The sequence below is a fragment of the Equus caballus genome, chromosome 12, assembly GCF_041296265.1.
Source record: "Equus caballus isolate H_3958 breed thoroughbred chromosome 12, TB-T2T, whole genome shotgun sequence".
Classification (NCBI taxonomy): domain Eukaryota; kingdom Metazoa; phylum Chordata; class Mammalia; order Perissodactyla; family Equidae; genus Equus; species Equus caballus.
This window is the reverse complement of record NC_091695.1, coordinates 25,910,268-25,932,035: the sequence shown is the minus strand read 5'-3', so window position 1 is coordinate 25,932,035 and position 21,768 is coordinate 25,910,268. Positions and strand designations below refer to the sequence as shown.

The 21,768-nt window shown below is 46.7% G+C and overlaps 1 protein-coding gene across 4 annotated transcripts; it reads left to right on the top strand.

Moving 5' to 3' along the window:
• Positions 1 to 8,012: 8,012 nt before the first annotated feature.
• LOC138916408 (proteoglycan 3-like) lies at positions 8,013 to 19,951 on the top strand. Of its 4 annotated transcripts, none has more exons than XM_070228685.1 (6): positions 8,013 to 8,097; positions 8,689 to 8,758; positions 9,386 to 9,702; positions 10,040 to 10,171; positions 10,690 to 10,801; positions 11,021 to 11,191. In XM_070228685.1, the coding sequence occupies exons 2-6, from the start codon at positions 8,701 to 8,703 to the stop codon at positions 11,077 to 11,079; spliced, it is 678 nt and encodes a 225-aa protein (XP_070084786.1). In that variant the 5' UTR covers positions 8,013 to 8,097; positions 8,689 to 8,700; the 3' UTR covers positions 11,080 to 11,191. The 4 variants fall into 4 exon arrangements, with proteins under 4 accessions (XP_070084786.1, XP_070084787.1, XP_070084789.1 ...); XM_070228686.1 differs by having other exon boundaries at positions 8,050 to 8,093; XM_070228688.1 differs by lacking the exons at positions 8,013 to 8,097; positions 8,689 to 8,758; positions 9,386 to 9,702; ... (1 more) ...; positions 10,690 to 10,801; positions 11,021 to 11,191 and adding exons at positions 14,399 to 14,647; positions 16,332 to 16,465; positions 16,914 to 17,224; ... (1 more) ...; positions 18,897 to 19,008; positions 19,774 to 19,951.
• Positions 19,952 to 21,768: the final 1,817 nt, after the last annotated feature.

Below are 21,768 nucleotides of genomic sequence, written 5' to 3'. Positions count from 1 at the left end.
CACTCACCAAGCACAAAGTCTGAGCGACATATGAGCAGAAGTGGCATGGCTGGGTGAGCTGCCGATTGGCTGCATTAAACCCCCTTGGCACTGCTGTGGCCCAGAGTGGGCAAGTGAGATCCAGCAGGTCCTGATGGCAGCAGGGCTGCAAGTCAGGGAGAACCAGCTCCCACCTACCATGAAAGCGCATAACACCACTGCAGTCCGAAGGAGGCAGCATGTCTAAGTGGGTCTTTGGAACCAGACTGCAGCAACCCGAAGCCGTCATGTGATTGTTCACCCAGTTTACAGGAGACCCCCCCAGGGCCACTGCAATCCCGAGGAGTGGCCCAGGCTTGGTCAGGAACAGCTGACAGGGATCCTGGTCAGTGCACATTACACAGCTGATGCCCTTTCCCTCACAGTGGCAGCAAGTGAAAGCAGCAACCAAACTTTATCTCTCTGCAGAGGCACAAATCCACATCATAAAGCAGTATGAACAAATATATTAAATCTCCAGAAGAAGTATAATTACAAGTACCGAGAAAACAATCCCCAAAACACAGAAATCTGTAATCTAAATGACAAAGAATCCAAAATAGCTATCATTAAAAAGCTCAAAGAGGGGCCGGCTCAGAGGTGCAGTGGTTAAGTTCAGACATTCTGCTTTGGCAGCCTGGTGTTTACTGGTTCAGATACCGGGTGAGGACCTACAAACTGCTTGTCAAGCCATGCTGTGGTGGGCCGCCCACATATAAAGTAGAGGAAGATGGGCATGGATGTTAGCTCAGGGTCAGTCTTCCTCAGCAAGAAGAGGGGGATTGGTGGCAGATGTTAGCTCAGGGCTAATCTTCCACAAAAACAATAAATAAATAAAACCTGAATGAGTTAAAAGAAAATACAGATAGAGAACTCAATTAGTTCAGGAGCTACATCACAAAAGAGCTTGATACTATAAAGAAGAAACAATCAGAAATGTTGGAGATGAAAAACACAATAGAGGAGATTAAGAAGAATCTAGACTCCCTGAACAGTAGAGCTGATAATATGGAGGACTGAATTAGCAGTTTGGAGGATAGGAATATAGAAATGCTTCAGATAGAGGAGGAGAGAGAACTAAGACTAAAAAGAAATGAAGAAATTCTCCAAGAAATATCTGACTCAAGTAGAAAATGCAACACAAGGATTATAAGTATCCCAGAGGGAGAAGAGAAGAAGAATGGAGCGGAAAGCTTGTTCAAGAAATAATAGCCGAGAACTTCCCAAACCTGGGGAAGGAGCTGGAAATCCATGTGACAGAAGCCAATAGATCTCTAAACTTTGTCAATGTAAAAAGTCCAACCCAAAGGCAGATAGTAGTGAAGATTGCAAAAGTCAATGACAAGGAAAATATTAAGGGCAGCAAAGGAGAAGACAATAACCTACAAAGGATTCCCCTATGAGGCTGTCAGCAGGTTTCTCAGCAGATATCTTACAGGCTAGGAGAGAGTCGAATGATATATTCAAAATTGTGAAAGACAAAAACTGGCAGCCGAGCATACTCTATCCAATGAAAATATCCTTCAAATGTGATGGAGAAATAAGAACTTTCCAAGATAAACAAAAGTTAAGGGAGTTCATTGCCACAAGACGCCCTCTATAAGAAATTCTCAGGAAAGCCCTCATACTTGGAAAAAAAAAAAAAGAGGAAAGGGGTTACCAAACCCTGATCAAAGGATATAAGGAGAAAGGCAAAATCAGAAAATCACAGCTCTCCATCAGAACAGGTTAACAAATACTTAAGCATAACATTAAAGATAAAGGGAAGGAAAACACCGAGAATAAATATAGTCTGGTGATTTTGACCACAAGCTCACAACACAAGAAGAAAAGAAATGTGACAATAACAACTTAGAAAGGGAAGAGGAAAGGTATGGAACTGGCTTAGTCTAAGGAAATAAGAGGCTATGAGAAAATGGACTATCTCATCTATGAGATGTTTTATACAAACCACATGGAAACCACAAAGCAAATAATTAGAACAGAGACAGAAATTAAAAATAAGACGAAATCCAACGTGGAAAACTACCTAACTGAATTGGTAGTCTAAAATTCATGGGACAAGAAACAAAGCAAATGCAGGAGAACTGGAAAATGAGTGATAAAAAGGCAGCACTAGGACCCCCACAATTGAATAATCTCTCTAAATGTAAGTGGATTGAATTCTCCAATCAAAGACACAGAGTAGCAGGATGGATTAAAGAACAAGACCAAACAATATGCTGCCTCCAGGAAACACACCTCAGCCCCAAAGACAGACATAGACTCAGAGTGAAGGTATGGAAGATGATACTCCAAGCTAATAGTGAACATAAGAAAGCAGGTATTACCATAGTTATATCAGACAAAATAGACTTCAAGGCGAAACAGGTAAAGAGAGACAAAGAGGGGCAGTTCATAATGATAAAAGGGACACTGCATCAAGAAGACATAATACTCGTAAATATATATGCACTCAAAACAGGAACACCAAATTACATAATGCAACTATTACCAAAAGTAAAAGGAGGTATCAACAACAATACAATAACAGTAGGGGACTGCAACAGTCCACAAACACCAATGGATAGATCATCCAGTCAGAAAGTCAGCAAGGAAATTGTAGAAATAAATGAAAAAGTAGACCAGATGGACTTCATAGATGTATATAGAACACTCCATCCAAAAACAGTAGGTTACGCATTCTTCTCAAGTGTGCATGGAACATTCTCAAAGATAGACCATATGTTGAGAAATAAAGCAAGCCTCAAGAAATTCAAGAGGATTGAAATAATATCAAGCATCTTTTCCAACCATAATGCTATGAAACTAGAAATCAATTACAAGAATAAAGGTGGGCAAGGGGCAAACATGTGGAGATTAAACAACACAATACTGAATGACCAATGGATCATTGAAGAAATAAGGAGAAATCAATTATCTGGAGACAAATGAAAATGAAAACACATCATACCATCTCATTTGGGATGCAGCAAAAGCGACCCTAAGAGGGAAAATCATCGCAATACAGGCTCACCTCAATAAACAAGAAAAGTCTCAAATAAGCAATCTCAAACACACCTAACAGAATTAGAAAAAGAACAAACAAAGCCCAAAGTCAGTAGAAGGAGGGAAATAATAAAAATTACAGCAGAAATAAATGAAATTGAAACAAAAATGACAGTAGAAAGGATCAATGAAACAAAGAACTGGTTCTTTGAGAAAATAAACAGAAGCGAAAAACCTTTAGCCAGGCTCACTAAGAAAAAAAGAAGACTCAAATAAATAAAATCAGAAAAGAAAGAGGAGAAATTGATACCACAGAATTACAAAAGATTATAAGAGAATAATACGAAAAGCTATATGCCAACAAATTGGACAACCTAGAAGAAATGGATAAATTCGTAGACTCTTACAACCTCCCCAAACTGAATCAGGAAGAAAGAGAATCTGAATAGACCAATCACAAGTAAAGAAATAGAAACAGTAATCAAAAACCTCCCCCAAAATAAAAGTCCACGACCAGGTGGCTTCTCTGCAGAATTCTACCAAACATTCAAAGAAGATTTAATACCTATCCTTCTCAAACTATTCCAGAAAATTGAGGAAGATGGAGCACTTTCTAACCCATTCTACCAGGCCAACATCATCCTGATCCCCAAACCAGACAAGGACAATACAAAGAAGGAAAACGACAGGCCAATATCTCTGATGAAAATAGATGCAAAAATCCTCAACAAAGTATTGGCAAACCAAATACAGCAATACACTACAAAGATCATACACCACAAACAAGTGAGATTTATACCAGGGATACAGGGAGGGTTCAACATCCGTAAGTCAATCAACGTGATACACCACATTAACAAAATGAGGAAGAAGAACCACGTGATCATCTCAATAGACCCAGAGAAAGCATTTGACAAGATTCAACAGCCATTTATGATAAAATCTCTCAATGAAATGGATAAGAGGGAAAGTACTTCAACATAATAAGGAACACATATGACAAATGCACAGCCAACATCATACTCAATGGGGAAAAACTGAAAGCACCCCTCTCAGAACACGAACAAGACAAGGGTGCCAACTCTCACCACTCTTAATCAACATAGTCCTGGAGGTTTTGGCCAGAGCAATTAGGCAGGAAAAAGAAATAAAAGGAATCCAAATAGGCAAGGAAGAAGTGAAACTCTCACTGTTTGCAGATGACATGATATTATATATAGAAAACCTTGAAAAAATACATTGGAAAGCTCCTAGAAGTAATTAACGATTACAGCAAGGTTGTAGGGTACAAAATCAACTTATGTAAATCAGTAGCATTTCTATACTGTAAGATAAACTAACAGAAAGAGAACTCAAGAACACAATCCCATACACAATTGCAAGGAAAAGAATAAAATAGAATAAATTTAACCAAGGAAGTGAAAGACCTAAACAGTGAAAACTACGAGACTTTCCTTAACGAAACTGATGAAGACATAAAGAGATGGAGAGGCATTCCATGCACATGGATTGGAAGAATAAACATAGTTAAAATGTCCATACTACCTAAAGCAATCTACACACTCAATGCAATCCCAATCAGAATCCCAAGGACATTCTTCACAGAAATAGAACAAAGAATCCTAAAATTCATATGGGGCAACAAAAGACCCCGAATTGCTAAAGCAATCCTGAGAAAAAAGAACAAAGCTGGAGGCGTCACAATCCCTGACTTCAAAAGGTACTACAAAGCTATAGTAATCAAAAAAGCATGGTCCTAGTACAAAAACAGGCGCACAGATCAATGGAACAGAATTGAAAGCCCAGAAATAAAAGCACACATCTATGGACAGTTAATCCTCGACAAAGGAGCTGAGGGCATACAATGGAGAAAAGAAAATCTCTTCAACAAATGGTGCTGGGAAAACTGGACAGCCACATGTAAAAGAATGAAAATGGACCATTCTTTTACGCCACTCACAAAAATAAACTCCAAATGGATCAAAGGCCTACTGGTAGGACCTGAAACTATAAGGATTCTAGAAGAAAATATAGGCAGTATCCTCTTTGACATCAGTCTTAAAAGGATCTTTTTGGACACTGTGTCTTCTCAGACAAGGGAAACAATAGAAAGAATAAACAATTGGAACTTCATCAGACTAAACAGCTTCTACAAGGCAAGGGAAACTAGGACTGAAACAAAAACACAATCCACCACTGGATAAAAATATTTTCAAGTCATATACCCGACAAAGGGTTAATCTCCATAATATATAAAGAACACACACAACTCAACAACAAAAAATCAAATAACCTGATCAAAAAATGGGCACGAGCTATGAACAGACATTTCTCCAAAGAAGACATACAGATGACTAATAGGCACATGAAAAGATGCTCATCAGCACTGATCAGGGAAATACAAATCAAAACTACACTAAGATATCACCTTATACCCATTAGAATGGCTAAAATAACCAAAACAGAAAATCAATGTTGGAGAGGTTGTGAAGAAAAAGGAACCCTCATACACTGCTGGTGGGAAAGCAAATTGCTGCATGCGCTATGGAAAACAGTATGGAGATTTCTCAAAAAAGTAAAAATAGGAATACCATATGACCCAGCCATCTCACCACTGGGTATCTATCCAAAGAACTTGAAATCAGCAATTCAAAGAGATGAATGCACCCCGATATTCATCGAAGCATTATTCACAATAGCCAAGATATGGAAGCAACATAAGTGCCCATTGATTGATGACTGGATAAAGAAAATGTGGTATATACATAAAATGGGATACTACTCAGCCAAGAAAAGGATAAAATAGTCCCATTCACAACAACATGGATGGTCCTTGAGAGTGTTATTTTAAGCGAAATAAGTCAGATAGAGAAAGACAAACTCTGTATAACTCTACTCATACATGGAAGATAAACAAACACAAAGACAAAGAGAACAGATTAGTGGTTACCAGGGGAAAGGGGGGTGATGGGTGGGCACAAAGGGTGAAGTGGTGCACCTATAAGCTCCCTGACAAATAAGAATGTACAACTGAAATTTCACAATGTTTTAACCTATTATACCCTCAATAAAAAAAAAATCTAGGTCTACTGAACACACTGTAGTGTATGATACAAGGAGAGAATGCACTGATCAGAGGGCCCAGGCAAGTGTGCCCATTGTTGGCATAGGTCAACTTAAATTACGTTATTGGGACCAGATATAGACATTGGTCTCTTGAGAGATGATTAATGTGGGTCAGCCCCAAAGACCCTGATCACTTCTGCCTATTAAGATGAGTAGCTGTCATTTGTTGAGCAATAACTAAATGTCAGTTCCTGCATCGCTCAGGGATGTTAGTGGCAGGCAAAAGAAACTCTCGCTTGTTGATCTGAGAAGAAAAATGAGTTTGTTCAAAGGAAGTGAGGTAGCTAATAGAAGTGCAGGAAGGGCTACAGAAGCAGACTTGGGGCCAAAACCAGGACACAGGACAGGTCTGGGGAGGACCCCACTGCCGCAGCTATAATTCAGACCCTGTGGCTGGGACCATAGGGACTCTGGATCCATCTTCTAACACTATGGCCACTGCAGTGCCAGGAATGTGATATTGCCATTGCCACAACCAGAGAGAGGTCTTCGTGGCCCCCACTTTTTGGTCATTAGGTCCACATTCAAAGACTTGAATGGATGCTTCTGTTCAACAGAGCCGAGTCATATCCCTTAGCTGTAAAGGAGGCTGGGAACCTATTTGGCTCTTTCATCTTCAATAATGAGAGGCCGCTACCCACCAAGATCCATAGGAGGAGGAGTTCCAGAAACCTCAGGAAGGTGGTAACGGAGTCAGGCAGCTCACAGTATGTCCACTACACACTGAATACCTAGTGAGGTAGGTACTGTTATCCTCACTTTATAAACGATGATATGATGTACAGAGAGGTGAAGGAAGTTGTCCAGGGTCACACAGCTAGTAAGTGATAGATCCTAGATTCAAACCTGGACTGTCAGACTCCAGAACACACACCCTCAGCCATTGCTCCATACCTCCACTGGATGTTCATGAAATGGAATTTCCAGGGTCACTAAGCTGTGGCTTTCAGATTGTGGATTGAGTGACCTAGAGGAGACTTTCCTTGGGGGAGAGGTGCCTGAGCGGCCAACTGACCTCCAAGAATCAGCTCCATCTTGTCATTGACTGCAGTAGCTCTGTCCAACATGCAAAGTGGCCCCGCAGGCAAGGCTAAGGGAGGCAAGTGAGCAGGAGGCAGCTCAAAGCTTCTGTCTGGTTTCTTGTTGACTCATTCCCTTGACTTCTGCTTCGATCTCCTTAAGGAGATCAGTGGATACAGAGGAAGGACATTTCCATTCCTTGCCTTAAGATGGGATGTATTCTTCCCTGTTTTTCCCAGTCGTTTCCATTGTGTACACTGTTAGCATCAGTTATGAAGGAACGGACACTGTCCTGTGCATGTGCCAAGGTCGCCCCACCTCCACACCTTTGCTCATGTTGCTCCTTCCACCTGGAATGCCCCTGTTTCCTTCCTTTCTATTCACTACCAATCCATCTAGCTGGGAGTCAGCTCCTTGTTGCCGTGGAAACTTTCATTTCTACAAAGTGTAAAGCAATACACAACTTTCTAAAAGTGTTCTTATTTATAGCTGGTTTTCTTTCCAAAGGAGAGTCTCCAAGACTGAAATTTATCAAATGATACTTTTACTTTTACTACATATTGGAAGATTCACTTCCAAAACGTCTGTGGCAGTTCACATTCCCACCAGTAAAGCAGGAGAGCTGTGCGTTTTGGACAATCTCCCAAGGAGATTCTGAAATGCAGTACAGGATAGGAACCAATGGCTCCGAGCGATCTCAGAATGGCCTCCTGGTTCCTGAAAAGGGTGACAGGAGAGACGCTGGAAGGCAATGAGTGGGCTCCCTAGGGAAGTGAAGAAATGCGGGGTTCTTATCAGCCCTCTCACATCCTTCAGGCGGTGGCAAACCTTTCTTCCTCTGGGGAACTTCCTCCAAGGCCACTATATAAAATGTCAGTGTGGGACGGAGCAACGGAAGATCTGAGATTTGGGAACTCCTCAGGACCCAGGAAGACTTCTTGGTAGGTAAGTGCTTTCTGGTGTCGTGGAACTGGTTCCAAGTAAATGTTCAATCTATCAGGACGCATCTGGCCTGGACTGGGCAGTTCTGGAGGGCTGGCTGGCACTGTGTGCAGCTGTCAGGTTGCATGGGTGTCAGCAGGGACAGGAATTCTTATCCTCTACCTTTCACATTCCTTCCGAGGTATGCCAAAGCTCTCCTTGTCTGGGGAAGGCAGCGATGCACATGTGGCTTCTTGAGCTTTGAGGAGGCAACCCACTTTCTAAGTGCTGTGTACTCCTAGGAAGGCCAATAATCATTGTTTCTGGATCTTCTTTGTTTCAGAGACTGTGAGGGGCCCATTAAGTACAAAAAGTAAAAGTAATAACTCCCTTATTCACACTCAAGTCCACAGGAAAGCCAACCTTGGCTGTCCCTCATTGTCTGATTCATTCTATTCTAGCATCTTGGAGCCTCAGGGGCTGGGCTCAGCATTAGCTTTTCTGGTCCATCCTGACTTCTACTCATGCCTACTCTTTCTCCAGCTAACTCCAAGGTCCCCTAATGGTGTTGCTGTGATTGTGTATGTTTATGACAAACTGTGTTCTCCATTTCAGGACAAAGTCAAGATGAAACTCCCCCTACTTCTGGCTCTTCTATTTGGGGCAGTTTCAGCCCTTCATCTAAGTAAGTCTCTTTGGTTTTCAGTCTTTCTTTCTCTCCTTTGCTCCTTTCTACATTACATAAGGTGAGAGTCACAAAGTCACCCCTTCTCTGGCTATCCCCTATTTCAGGATCTCTGCCTTGAAAGGAGCAGGGTCTCTAGAGCCTGGAGTTAAAGGGACTCTTCAGGGCATCCGTATATCTGCAGTCTTGGTTATAGTATGATATTCTCCGTTTTGTCCTTTCTTCATAATGTTAATGATGATCACAATAATGACTTCCTTTTCCTTTGAGCTCACTGAGTGCACTGTGCTAAACATTTTCTGTGCATCATCTCCTTTAATCCTCATGTCATCCCCACGAGCTCCCCTTGGGAGCTTGCCCATTTGTACACACATATCACAAATAAAGTAAAGCTAGTAGATGATGGAATCAGTACACAAACCCACAACCCCTTGACCCTAAGACCTTGCTCTTAACACCATGACCTCATGTGGGAGACTGGGTTCTCCTCAGGGAGCCTTGTTTCAAGTTCCTCTCTTTCCAAGGCTGAAGCCTCAGATGCCTAGGGCAAGGTGGGAACTGTCCATGGTTCTGTGGAGGAAGGGAGAGAGATGTGAAGGAGGTGCAATTGGCCTTTCTCTCTGTCAGGGACTGAAGCACCCAACTTTGAGAGCCCCTTGGGAGATGACACCCTGCCTCAGGATAGGGAGATGCCAGAACGTGGGGCAATGGAGGCTCCTATGGAGGGACTGACGCTGACGAAGGGAGAGGAGGAGGGGGGCTCCGGAAGTGAAGATGTCCCTGAGGGAGAGGGGCTTGTCAAGTCTGTCTCAGCCCTAGAAGAGGTGGACAAAGACTTTCAGTGCCCTAAGGAAGAGGATACAGTCAAACTGGAATGCGCCCCTGGATGGACGACCTGCCGCTTTATTGTGGTGTCGACAGCCATGAAATATAATCAAGCTTACGTGAGTGGCCTGTGGCTGTGACTGAGGCCTGGGGTGGGGAGGAGTGCGTGGAGGGGATGTCTCTGGCCTCTGTCTCACTGTTTATTTTCCTCACTGAGGACCCTGGGGGTGCCAGCATGCGCTGAGGCCCTCAGAGGTGTTAGAGGCAGGTAAGGGGATAAGAGTTGTGGATCATGTGGAAACAGAAGTTGTGTTGTGATCTCCAGTCTTCAAATGGCTGTGGGGTTGGCGTGGGGAGTGGGGGAATGAATTGTGGAGACTTGGAGACCCAGCGCTAAGGTAGTGTGAATTCCTGTGGGATGGGCACTTCATTTTCTTCTTTTATCCTGGCTTGCAGGATACTTGCCGGAGGTGCTATGGGGGCTTCCTCATCTCCATCCATGACCACACCTGTAACTACAAGATCCAGTGGGGAGCCAGATTTCTCAACCAGGGTCAAGTCTGGATTGGTGGTGCAGTCAGATATCCGGTAAGACCGGTCCCAGCTCTAAGGGAGCCTCTCCTGACCCAAGTCAGTGCACAACTTACTGCAGATTTCTTTGTAGTTCTGCTCTATGATCCCCTGAAGAACTGGGGATAAACGGACACCTGGGCAAGACATCAAAGGGGCTGCCTAGGTATCAGGATGAGCCAAGGTTTTAGAACGAGGAGGTTTGGGTTCAAGTTCTGCTCAGCCTCTGACTGTCTGTATGACTTGGGCAGGACTGTGAGCCTGGTTCCTTATTTCTAGGATGTGGTTGAAACTCCTGTCCCACCTCTTGTTAGGGCCAGAGGGATCAAGGCATCACAGGGATGCATAGAATGTGATGGTGATGACCACTGTGGATAAACATTTTGGTTGACCAGAACAGTGTCCATCATGGTCCAATAGTCAAGGAAAATAGCTGGCAGACAGCAGGAGGAACAGACAGGGAAAGTGCCAGCTCTCCTTCCTGTCTTCCTTTTGCCTCATGCTCCAACCCACCTTCTCCCTCCTCTATCCTCTAGGGTAGCTGCAGGAGCTTTTACTGGATGGATGGCAGTGCCTGGGATTTTTGGTTCTGGGCTGCTGGCCAGCCTTCGGCCTCTGGTGGAAGCTGTGTGTCCATGTATACCCACGGTGAGGTGGGAGTGGGGATGAAATCTGAAAAGGCCTGGGGAGGTGGGATGGGCTCCTAGAGGAGTTGCGAGGAAGAGCTGGACCCTTCAAGGGAGACGCCTCCTGAATCTACAGACTTCATCTCCACTGAAGTGTGGGGTGGGGTGGGGAGTGAAAACTCCTGGGGCTGAGTCAGGGGAAACAAGAGGCTGAAGGCCGCTTCTGGTTCTGCCTTCACAGGAGGTCGCTGGAGACTATCTCGGTGTGACATGGTCCTCCCCTTTGTCTGTTCCCACTGAGCGGAACCCAGCCAAGACTTCAGAGCTGCCCCCTCCTAGGACACTGCCTCCTTTCGCCTGCCTGCCTCCCCTCCCTTCACCCTCAGCAGTAAAATTGCTTTGCTGAAATTGATTTATTTTTCCTCTGATCCTTGATCCACTCGGCTTAGCCCCACTCATGAACTTTGTGTCCTACAATGATTCCCTATTCCACTGTCCATCATGAAAGGGACCAGAAGTTATCACTCTCACGAAGCATGAAATATGGGATGATGTTGGTGGGGCCATCCTGAAGACAGAGGTATGGGCTCAGCTAGCTCTTTTCATACAACACCAAATTACCGGGCGCCTATGTACAGGTTCTGCCAGGACCCCATCCATCCCTCTTGAACCTTTCACGGTGGATCCTCAATGTCCTGGCCTCTCTCTCCTACAGACTGTGCTTACCTTAATGTGCTAAGAAATTGTCATGACCCAGGTACAGCCGACAACTCTCAGGAGTGGGTATCTGAGCACCCCAGTCCTCGGGGGGAATAATTCTAAGGCATGCCCTGGGTACCATTTCCCAGTGGAATTAACTTCCAGCTACCCATGGAGGTAGCTGTCTTTACAACACATATTTTCTTGTGAATTATTCTCTTTGCTACTAGTACCCTTGCACCTCCCAAACAAATTTGCACACAAATTCTTGACTTAGGATCTGCTCCTTGGGATACCCAATATCAGACAACCTGCTATATGTTCAACCCTATATAAGGCCTGGGAATATGTTAGGACACAGCCCCTTACTGTTGGGGAACATACAGTTGTTTATAATATAAGCACAACAATATCCACTAACTGTTACCACACAGTGCACATACAAATGACCCCTTCTGTGGCAGGCACTATACAGAGATGACCTTGTGTGATCCATAATTATTATCCCATCTTACAGAGCCAGGCTCAGAGAAGGGATGACCTGTTAAAAGATTTTCTCAAGGCTGAATACCCAGATGCAAGCAAGCCTGTGGTTTTACTATCTGCTCCAGAGCATGTTGCTTTAACCATTTTGCTTCTCTGGGTGGAGGCATTGGCTGATCTCCCCTCCAGGACATGATCTTATGGGGATGGAGCACAGTGCAGGGGGCAGAGGGAGGCGGGCAGGATGGACTCCCTTTACCTTGTGTTCATCTTGGGGCATAGGACTCCAACCTAGCTGGAGGTGAGGGTGTCTCAATCAGAGATGAGGAAGGAAGGCATTCTGAATCCTCTCTCCACCTGGGAGGCAAGCAGAAAGTAAGGGGTCAGTGTCCTGAAGCCCCTTTCCTCCAGGACACCTCAAATCGAGAGAATTACAGATGGGATCAAGGTCATAGAGAGAGGCCAATCAAGACCTTTAAGTTTTTGAGTATGGCTCAGATAGGAGAAGCTACTTGCTGAAGTTTGCACAGCAAATTGAGAAAGAGATAGAAATAAAACAGGTCCATTGTAATACTGTAATTGTACCACGATAGTCTGTTGATTTCAAAGATGCTGGAATTCTGAAATACTGTACGGATTCAGCCCTGTGCTGGGTACTGTGGAGGATGCAGCTGAAGTAGAATTTTCACTCCTTGCCCTCACGGACCTTATATTCTGGTGTGGGAAGGCATTACTTCCCTCTATTCCTATATTAATAAAAAGAGTAACAAAATCACCCAGTTATTAAGCATTTACTGGGTGCCAGCCTCTGTGCTAAGCGGTAGGTGGATTTTGCGTTGCCCCTCACAAATCTCTTCTGTTGGGGGCATGTGTTGTGATAGAAGTGTGACTTCCAGTCCGTGGAGATCCCCTTCGGGGGATTAACGTCAAGAAGGGGCATGAAGGAGACGACTGAGTTCCCGGGAACGTCCTGTATCTTGTTGTGGGCACAGTTGTGTGGGAGCATTCACTCTGTAAAACTTCCCTGAGCAGCGTACCATACTTGACAGAATGCATGCTATACATCCACAAAAAATGTTGTACAAAAATGAATGAGTGAAATAAGAGCACTGGCTTTACATTTGAAAATATGGGTTTCTGTGTGCATTTTCTTTCTCCAACAAGATATTAACTAAGCTTTGTGAGAGGAAGATGGTGTGTTTACAATGGAACCTGAGGAGCTCCTCACACCGTCCGAAGCGCAGAGCCGAATCTACACTCAGGGCTTGTGTGTTGATTAGGGTCACAGTTGTAGCCCTGCTTTCCTGACAAGGGCCGCTCCCAACACCATCCGCCAGGGACAGTTCTGAGAGCTGTACTGAAGCTGATCTCATTAGAGGTAGGTTCTGGCATTAGCCTCAGTTTACGGATGAGAAGACTGAGACACAGAGGGCTGACTCTGTGAACTGTGATTTCATTATACATCACACAACACTGCCTCTCAAGATGGCAAGACACACCCTCTGCACAATGTGGGGGTGGACAGACTCTCAGGAGGCAGAGTGTGAAAACCCTATGAACATAAATGCAAACAGTGAGCCAGAGACTTGGAACTTGACGGATGTTGAAAATGTTGGCACCATTGGCTAGAGTGTCTGGAGGTAACAAATTTGGGTGTGTCCAATAAAGGGAGGACTTGGGAGTCAGACAGAGTAGGGTCAGCATGCCACTTCTTATGAGTTGTGTGGACTTGGGCAAGTCATTCAACCTCTCTGAGCTTTTGTAGCAGATATATAGGCTAGAGTTGGCAACACCAGATTGTAGGATGATTTTAGTGACTAATTTAGTAGGATAATGGATGTAAAAGCCTTAACGAAGCATAATATGTGGCCTATGGTAGATCTTTAAAAATGTTATTTTCAGTTTTAAATTAGATAGGCATCACTGTGGTGACTGAGCAAGTCATTGGAATGACTTTTCCCAGGGTTCATATGCAAAGAAAACTGGGTCAATGCAGAGGAGGAGCAGGCTGTGGAGAAGGGAGGTGAGTGAGAGGAGGCAGAGGGAAGGCAGTCGTGAGTGCATAAAGAGCCTGTCTCTGGTGTAGAACTGTCTCTGACTTGCTGTGTGATCTTGGGCACCTGTTTAAGTGCTCTGAGATGTTGTTTCGTCATCTGTGAAATATGGACGTTGAAATGAGACAACACGTGCAAAGCTTGTCATGGTGCTGGTTCACGAGAGTAGTTGACCTTATTGGTCAACCCAACCACTCAGTGAAATGATGCCCCTGGCCTGGACCCCAAGAGGGGGGAGAACAATAAGGAGGAAGTCTAGTCCTCTATCCCCTCCTCCACTAAGAGATCTGAAGTTGGAAACCTAGAGACCAGGGTTTGGGGGCCCTGGAATTGGCCAATCCCCTCAGTCAGCTAGATAAGCTGAGGGTCTGGTCCGTTGGGCTGGGGAGATAACAGCCAGGACGGTTACCCTGCAATCAGGCCAAGAAGTGACCTCTCTGATACTTCTCCATTTGTAGGTCCCCTGGGAGAGCAGAAGAGAGGAAGGAATCCAGGCCTTTTCACCCTCTGAGTTACCTGTTCCTGGTGCCCTGAGAACTGGGGTCTGGGCTGGAATCTGAGGAAAACCAGGAGGTCACAGAGTTGAGTCCTCCATCCCAACAAGTCCACTAGCTCTTGGCAGTGATATCCAGGTAAGTCACTGTTTAGCACTTGCTAGTCTCTCCTTGGACTGCACTGAATTTGGCTGGAGCTTGGTTGATGAAAGCTGGGTTTGATATTTTTGCATTTTTTTTGACTTTTAAGAAAGATTGCATTGAAATATTATTTGCCTTGACTACTGAATTCTGTAGTGTTCCCTTCAATCTTGCACTCGAGACGAATGCATCACTCACTTCCCCCTATTCCGGACCCTGTGGTGGCAGATGGCGGGAGGGAGATGGAGAGTGGGGTGGGGTGGGGAAGCTGGTCCACCAATGTTTGAAGGACTCTGCATGAAGCTTTCCATTCAAGCTGTTGCCGCCTTGCCAGAAGATACGAGCTGAGTTTGGACAAAATGTCATATTCTAGATAGTGATACTCAACTGGGGCCATTTTGCTCCCCAGAGGACAGTTGGAAATGCATGGAGACAATTTTGATAGTGATGACTGGGAGAGGTGTTATTGGCATCTAATAGGTAGAGACTGGGGATGCTGCTAAACTTCTTACAATTTACAGGGTAGCCCCCGACAACAAAGAATGGACTCCAAATAGTAAGAGTGCAAAGGTTGAGCATCTTGATCTAGATCCTCAGTGCAGAAGAAAGAGCATAGGTCTTTCACACATTAAAGGTGAGAAAGGGAGGGAGAGGGACAAGGAGAGTTAGGAAAGGAGGGAGGGAGGGGAGTCAGAGAGACAGAGGTTGTAGAGCCAAAAAGACTTCGAAATCCTGGTTCACCCACTTCCAGTGAAATCTTGTCCAGTCACTTTCCCTCTTTGAATCTCACTTTTCATGTCTGTGAAGTAGGGATAGTCATACATTTTCAAGGGAATGAGATGAAAGTGAAGTTTCAGGGACGCGATGCATATAAAGGACTTGTTCTAGATAAGGGCCAAGGGGCACTGAGGCTCCCTTCACTTCCTCCCTCCTCCTCTCATGGTCTCCCGGATCCCTGGATGCTCCACTCCATTTGTTGGGATATTGACCAAAGGGAGGCTGCTCCTGGGGTTAAGGAGCATTGTTCAGGCCGGGGCCCTTTAGGGGCACTAATAATAACTTTGCCTCGACAATAGACATCTGGGGTCTTCTCAATCACACCAGGGTGGATGCGTACCCACATATGGCAGTAGACCCCAGTAGAGAGCAGGGCTCATGGGGGAGAGGATTGAGCAAACTCCTGATCAGCTCCAATGCCCCACACCCCACACTGAGTCTCTTCCCACTTCCCCAAAAGCCCAGTATAAGGGCTGCCTCTGGGGCCCAGCAGCCAGAGACGCTGAGACCAGAGCCTCAGACTCTCAGGAGGTGAGTGCTCCCCTGGCTGCCCATGGAGGAGAGGTCCAGGGCTTGGGAGGAAGCAGAACCCTATCTGGCAAACACCTCAGAGGTCTGTCCTTCAGAGCCTAATGGCTACACTTCTTCCTTTTCTTCTCCACTGTGAGTGAAATAGGCCCTGGACCTGAGCAGACCTGTTCCTCCAGGGTCTGGGCTAAGTGTTGTTCCAGTGAGCAGTGATGGAGTTCTCAGGAAAGAGGGGACTTTTCACCTTGAGCCAACACCCCCACGTCCTTTCCCTGATTCTCCAGCTCAGGGTCTGTTCACTGGACGAGAAGCAAGCTCTCTAGATTGCTCTTTAATAAACCAGTTAAACAAACTCTTCTTCTTTGCCGTGTGCCAGGGGCTGTGCAGACACACTGGACATCCCAGGGAGGCAAGGTGGAGCTGTGTCCCTGTCACAAGACTGAGCAGATATGAAATGCCCTCTGCTCCTGCCCCTTCTCCTGCTGGGGACAGTTGCTGCTCTTCATCTGGGTAAGTCCTCCCCTTCTCGTCTCGTCTATATTTCTCTTTTCTCCTCTTTTCTGCACCCTTTTTGCACTGGTGGGGCCGAGGCCACAGCCTCCCCTCTTCAGTTGACCTAGCTCATCTCTGTTAAGATTTCTCCTGGACTCACAACTGTGACCTGAACTTTCTATCAGGGCTCCTTCACAAGGAAAAACCACCCACTCGTGTAGGTGAAGGGCTTCCCACAGGTGAATTCTCCCAACTCAAAATACATACCTGTGGTGTCAGCTAGAAGTCAGGTTCTCATCCCTTTGTGCATATGACCCAAGAGTTCTTGCCTCACTCAACACCTTGGAGATCCTTCCAGTCTTGTCGTCAGGTGGCATCCATAGGAAGGCTTGAGTGGGATCAGAGCTGTCCATGGCACTGGAAGAGGGGAGAACTCATCTGATGGCAAGTTACCTCTTCTTCCCAGAGAGTGATGACCCCCATTTGGACATCCGAGAGACACAGGCAGACCTGACCCAGGATGTGGAAGGTTCAGGGGAGCAGGAGGGAGAGTTGGCCCTAACAGAGGAGGTGATCCAGTCAGAAGGAGAGGAGGCTGAGGCTTCCACCAATCAAGACACCTTTGAGGATGAGCAGGCCATGGAGTCGGACCCAGCAGCCCTAGGTGAAGACTTGCAGTGCCCCAGGGAAGAGGAAACAATTGAATTGCACCATCCTGGGTGCAAGACCTGCCGCTACCGCTTGGTGCGAACTCCTAGGAGGTTTAAACAAGCTCAGGTGAGTGGCAGGAAAGCTACTGTGGAGGACCTGGGGGAGAAGAAGAGAGTGGATTCAGCCTTCCGTTCCATACTCATTTAGACTAGTGGTTATCAAAGTCTAATGTGTACCAGAATCTCCTAGTGAGATGAAATCTGTTAAAAAACAGATTTCTGGGCCCCTTACCCCAAATTTCCGATCTAGCAAGTCTTGGGTCGGGCCTAAGAGTTTGCATTTATACCACGTTCCCAGGTGATGATGATATTGTTGCCTGGAGACTGCACTTTGAGAACCACTTATTTGGACAAAAGGCTTTGGTATTAGATAGACCTATGTTCAATCCTGGCTCTGCCTGTCAGTGGCTGTGTTACCTGGGCAAGTCACTTCACCTTTCAGAGCTTCAGTATCTTCATTTGTAAAATGGAGATACATAGTTCCAAGCTCCTAGACTTCTGGTGAAGTTTCCATGAAATAATACATGGAAAGTATTTAGAATACTCCCTGGGTCATTGTAAACTCTCAATAAATGGGGGCTATAATGATGCTGAGTATTATTATTATTTCCTGCAAGAAGTTCCTGACAACAGTAAAAGGAGCAAGCGATGATACTGAGGAGGGCAGTAGGTCCTGATCTATGAACTGAAAAGGGATGTAGGCTCTCTGCTGGAGACTCATGGACTTGAGTAAAAGGAGAGTGAATTCTTTACACCACCTCTTCTTGTCTCTGCAGAATGTCTGCAGGAGGTGCTACCGAGGCAATCTTGTCTCCATACACAGCTACCACTTAAACTATCGCCTCCAGTGCTCAGTCAGGTGTATCAACCAAGGCCAGGTCTGGATTGGAGGCATCAGGAGAGGCTGGGTAAGTGTGGGGCCAACTCCCAGGTACGGGAAGTTCTTTCTGGTCACCTCGAGGGTACACCTGCTGGCCTCAAGTCTTATCCCAGCAGCTGAGGTGACCCTAGGCAGGTGGGGATGAGCTGGAGCTGGCTTGTACTGGCTCAGGAGAACCACTGATTATGCATGTCTCTTCCCAACTCAATGTTCAGTGACTTCACGCTTGTAGCTTGAAATCTCCCATGGTGGATGAATTTACACCAAGGAAGTTGGCAACTGCTACAAGTCCCTCTGCCTTCTCACCTTCCCCCAGAGATGGTTGTTAAACACTTACCAGCACACCCCTGGCGTCACGAGATAGGTTCCATGCCCATCTTGGTCACTTACTAGCTGAATGACTTCCTTGAGCCTCAGTTGCCCCATGTCAAAAATGGAGTCCTTCTTCTGTTAGAGTGGCTCTGGGATTGTGGATGAATAAGTGCCATCACATTTGCTACTCAGGTGTGGTCCATGAAGCAGTAGTATCAGCATCCTTGGTAGCTTGCTTGAAATGCACAATCTTGGGCCGCACCCCAGACCTCCTGAATCAGAATCTGCGTTTCAACAAGATCCCCAGGAGATTTGTATACACAATGAAGTTTGAGAAGCCTACTCTGTGTGATGATGCCATTGCCTGCACTCAGGGATGGATCTCTAGGGTATCTGGCTTCTAGCCGGGTGAACAGCGAGAAGAGACTATACGTATAGTGAGTGTCCAGAAAGGGATGCTTGGTGCTCGGTGTGCATTCTCCGGAGCCTGTGATTGTCTCTGTCTTCCTGGATTTCTGCCCTCTGATGCAGCCTATCCCTTCTCTAGCGCTGCCGCAGGAGATTTCGCTGGACTGATGGGAGCCGCTGGAATTTTAGCTACTGGGCCTCAGGGCAACCTAGAAAGGGGAGAGGCCGCTGCGTGGCTCTATGCACCAGAGGTGAGGGGAACTGAGCACCAGGGCAAGGGGAATGGGGGTAAGGTGACCTCTTACATACTGTCCCTTTGGGCTGTCTCAACACTCCTCCCCAAACTCACACCCTTCTCCCAACTGGAGAGCCACGTCCTCTCTGTGAGAAGGGCTGAGATGTAGGGACAGATTCCTCAAAGCAAAACCAGGTGATGGGGTGTCCTGTGTGGGGGTTAGATGCGGGCTTTCCATCTTACTGCCTGGGTGGGGGTCCTTTCCCTCTTCTGATATGATGGCGACAGATGAGAGTAGCAGAGGTGAACTAAACTGTGGATGAGGGACTAAGGAAAGATGTGGGAATTAGGGATGGCTGACAGACAGTTCTCCAGCTTCCAACAGCATGGATGAGGGATGTGAGGGAGCACAGTACAATGGCTAAGACCACAGGCGCTGGAGTAAGACTGCTGCGGTTCACATCCCGGCTCTGCCACGGGCCAGTAGAGACACAGGCAAATTATTACCCCCACTAAGCCTCAGTTTCCTCATCTGAGAAATGGGGATGAGCTAGCACCCATCTCTTGGAGTCATTGTGAAGATGAAAGCACTCAATCACCCTGTCTCCCTCGCTGTGGGAGCTCACGAAATGTGAGCTGGTAGGGATGTGTAGGCAACATATGGCTGACTGATCACAGCCACAGCAGGCGAGGGAGGGTATGAGGTGCCTGAGGAGGGAAGGAGCGGGGCACAAGCCACACTCAGATGGGCAGCTGACCTCACTGTGCTCTCTATTGCCAGGGGGTCACTGGCGACGAGTTCCTTGCAGCAGGCGTCTGCCTTTCATCTGCTCCTCCTAAGCCGTTGGCACGGAGACCCTGCCTTGAAGCCTCCTCACTTCACAGCATCCTGTCAGCCCCCTGGACACTGGCCTTGTCCCCTTGTCCCTCCTCGAAATAAAACCAGACTTCCCACAGCATTTCCTGACTCTTTTCTTCATCGCTCACTTTGGAGGACTCCCTGGGGTTCGAAACACCTGAAAGCCATCACTCCTGCAGGGTGGGGCTTTGAGGAAAGTAAAAGGTGGTGGAGCCTATAGGGCTCCCGGTAGGGGTGGGTGGGGGTGCTGAGGTTTTGGGCTGCAGCGCCACCTGGGGGCGGAGCATGGACTCTGGAGGACCCTTCTCAGCCCTGGCTCAGGGATTCTCACCCCTCTCCCCCAGGCTCTGGGGGAAGATCCCATTCCGTGGGGGGTGCGGAACTGGCCCTCCTATTTTGTTTGGGTTCAGTATGCGGGGTGGGGTGGGGTGGGAGTGGGGTGGTTTTCCAAAACGGAGCTGATCTTGCTGATTGAAGGATTGGGGTGGAGCAGTGAGATGCCATCTGGATAAGCATGTGGGAGGGAGGAGAAAGTAGTCTTGTCTGGGGGCAGCCTGTTCCTCTATTCTTCTGTTTTGTTGGCCTCAGATACTGGCCCCTGTTTTCCATTCTTCCAGCCACTGTGGGTGAATTGAAAGGCCCCAACTTTTTCTGAGATCTGTTCCCCACTCCATACCCAGGAGGGTGCCTGTCCTTCCCTCTCCCCCATCCACAGTCTACCTCCCTAAAGGGGTTACATTCTCAGGAGGGAGAGGTGCTTCCCAGCATTAGAGTCTTGGGGCCAGTCAGGGTATCTGGTTGCCTCTGGCTCCCATGCTGTGTCTATAGCCCCAGGCTTCAGCTTCTCTCCCTCATCCCTTGTTCTCTGACCCAGGGGACATAGAGAGAGAGCACTGTTGCTGCTCTTTACCTTGTTCGAGGCAGGATGCTTGGCTCCCGGTAGGATCTGGAGTTGATGCAGCAGGAGTTCAGATCTGAGACTGGGTATTAAGAGGGCAGACAGCCTTGGGTTGTGGGGAGAGAATGAGGGGGGCACTCTGAGACAGAAATACTTCTTTGGGTGTCGTTCTACATGGGGCACAGGGAGAAGGTGCAAATATTTCTGGAGATGCACATGCACATGCGTGTATGTGTATTTTGGTGTGTAAGCGAGTCACTCTTTGTATACCTGTGTGTATCTGTGTATGTGTGAATCTGTATATGTAAATGTGCGTAAATCTTTGAGTCAGTGTGTATTTGTGTGTTGTTTGAGAGTGTACATTTTGTACATCTCTGTATTAATGGATAGGCCTGTGTGTCCGTGGACACCTATGAAGCTCCGCACCGTAAGATGCCTGAATGTGTCTGTGCACGCACGTGTGTACTTGGGTGCCTTTGGCCAGTATGTTTTGAGGTGTGTATACATGTTAGTGTGTGTCTGAGCACACCTGTGTACAGGTCTACATTAGTGTGTGAACATGTGTGTGTGCCTGTCCCGGCATCTGATGGGATGTGGAGTTTCAGGAACTAAAAGAACGGTCTCCCAGATGTGCTTTCTTTCTAAAGGCTCTGGAGGTGGTGGAACAGGACAGGGTCGGAGAACCCCAGGGGAAGCGGGTGGCGAAGAAGCAGCAGGGCTGAGTTCCCTGAATATGAGCGGGCCTCTGACAACGGGACCATGGGTCTTGGGCTTGCCATGAATCTCACCAATGCTTGACCTCAGGGACTGCTTCTGGTGAAGAGGCCTGTCCTCCACAGAGGGGTGTGTCCCTCAGCTTTGGTTGCAGATTGGGTCAGGAAGCTGCTAATCACAGCATGTCAGTCTCCCCAACGGCATGGAATGGGGGCTGCCTGGGGGTCAGGGCCCCACCTAGGTCCCTGCATTGCATACTGCAACAAGCGAATTCTTTTTCGTGTATGTGTGAAGAAGATTTGCCC

What these genes read in the sequence shown, in the direction of transcription:
- LOC138916408 (XM_070228685.1), top strand. Translation starts at nt 8,701, where the DNA reads ATGAAACTCCCCCTACTTCTGGCTCTTCTATTTGGGGCAGTTTCAGCC. An exon ending in TGAAATATAATCAAGCTTAC is followed by an intron (nt 9,703 to 10,039) that starts GTGAGTGGCCTG and finishes CCTGGCTTGCAG; the next exon opens with GATACTTGCCGGAGGTGCTA. An exon ending in GTGGTGCAGTCAGATATCCG is followed by an intron (nt 10,172 to 10,689) that starts GTAAGACCGGTC and finishes TCTATCCTCTAG; the next exon opens with GGTAGCTGCAGGAGCTTTTA.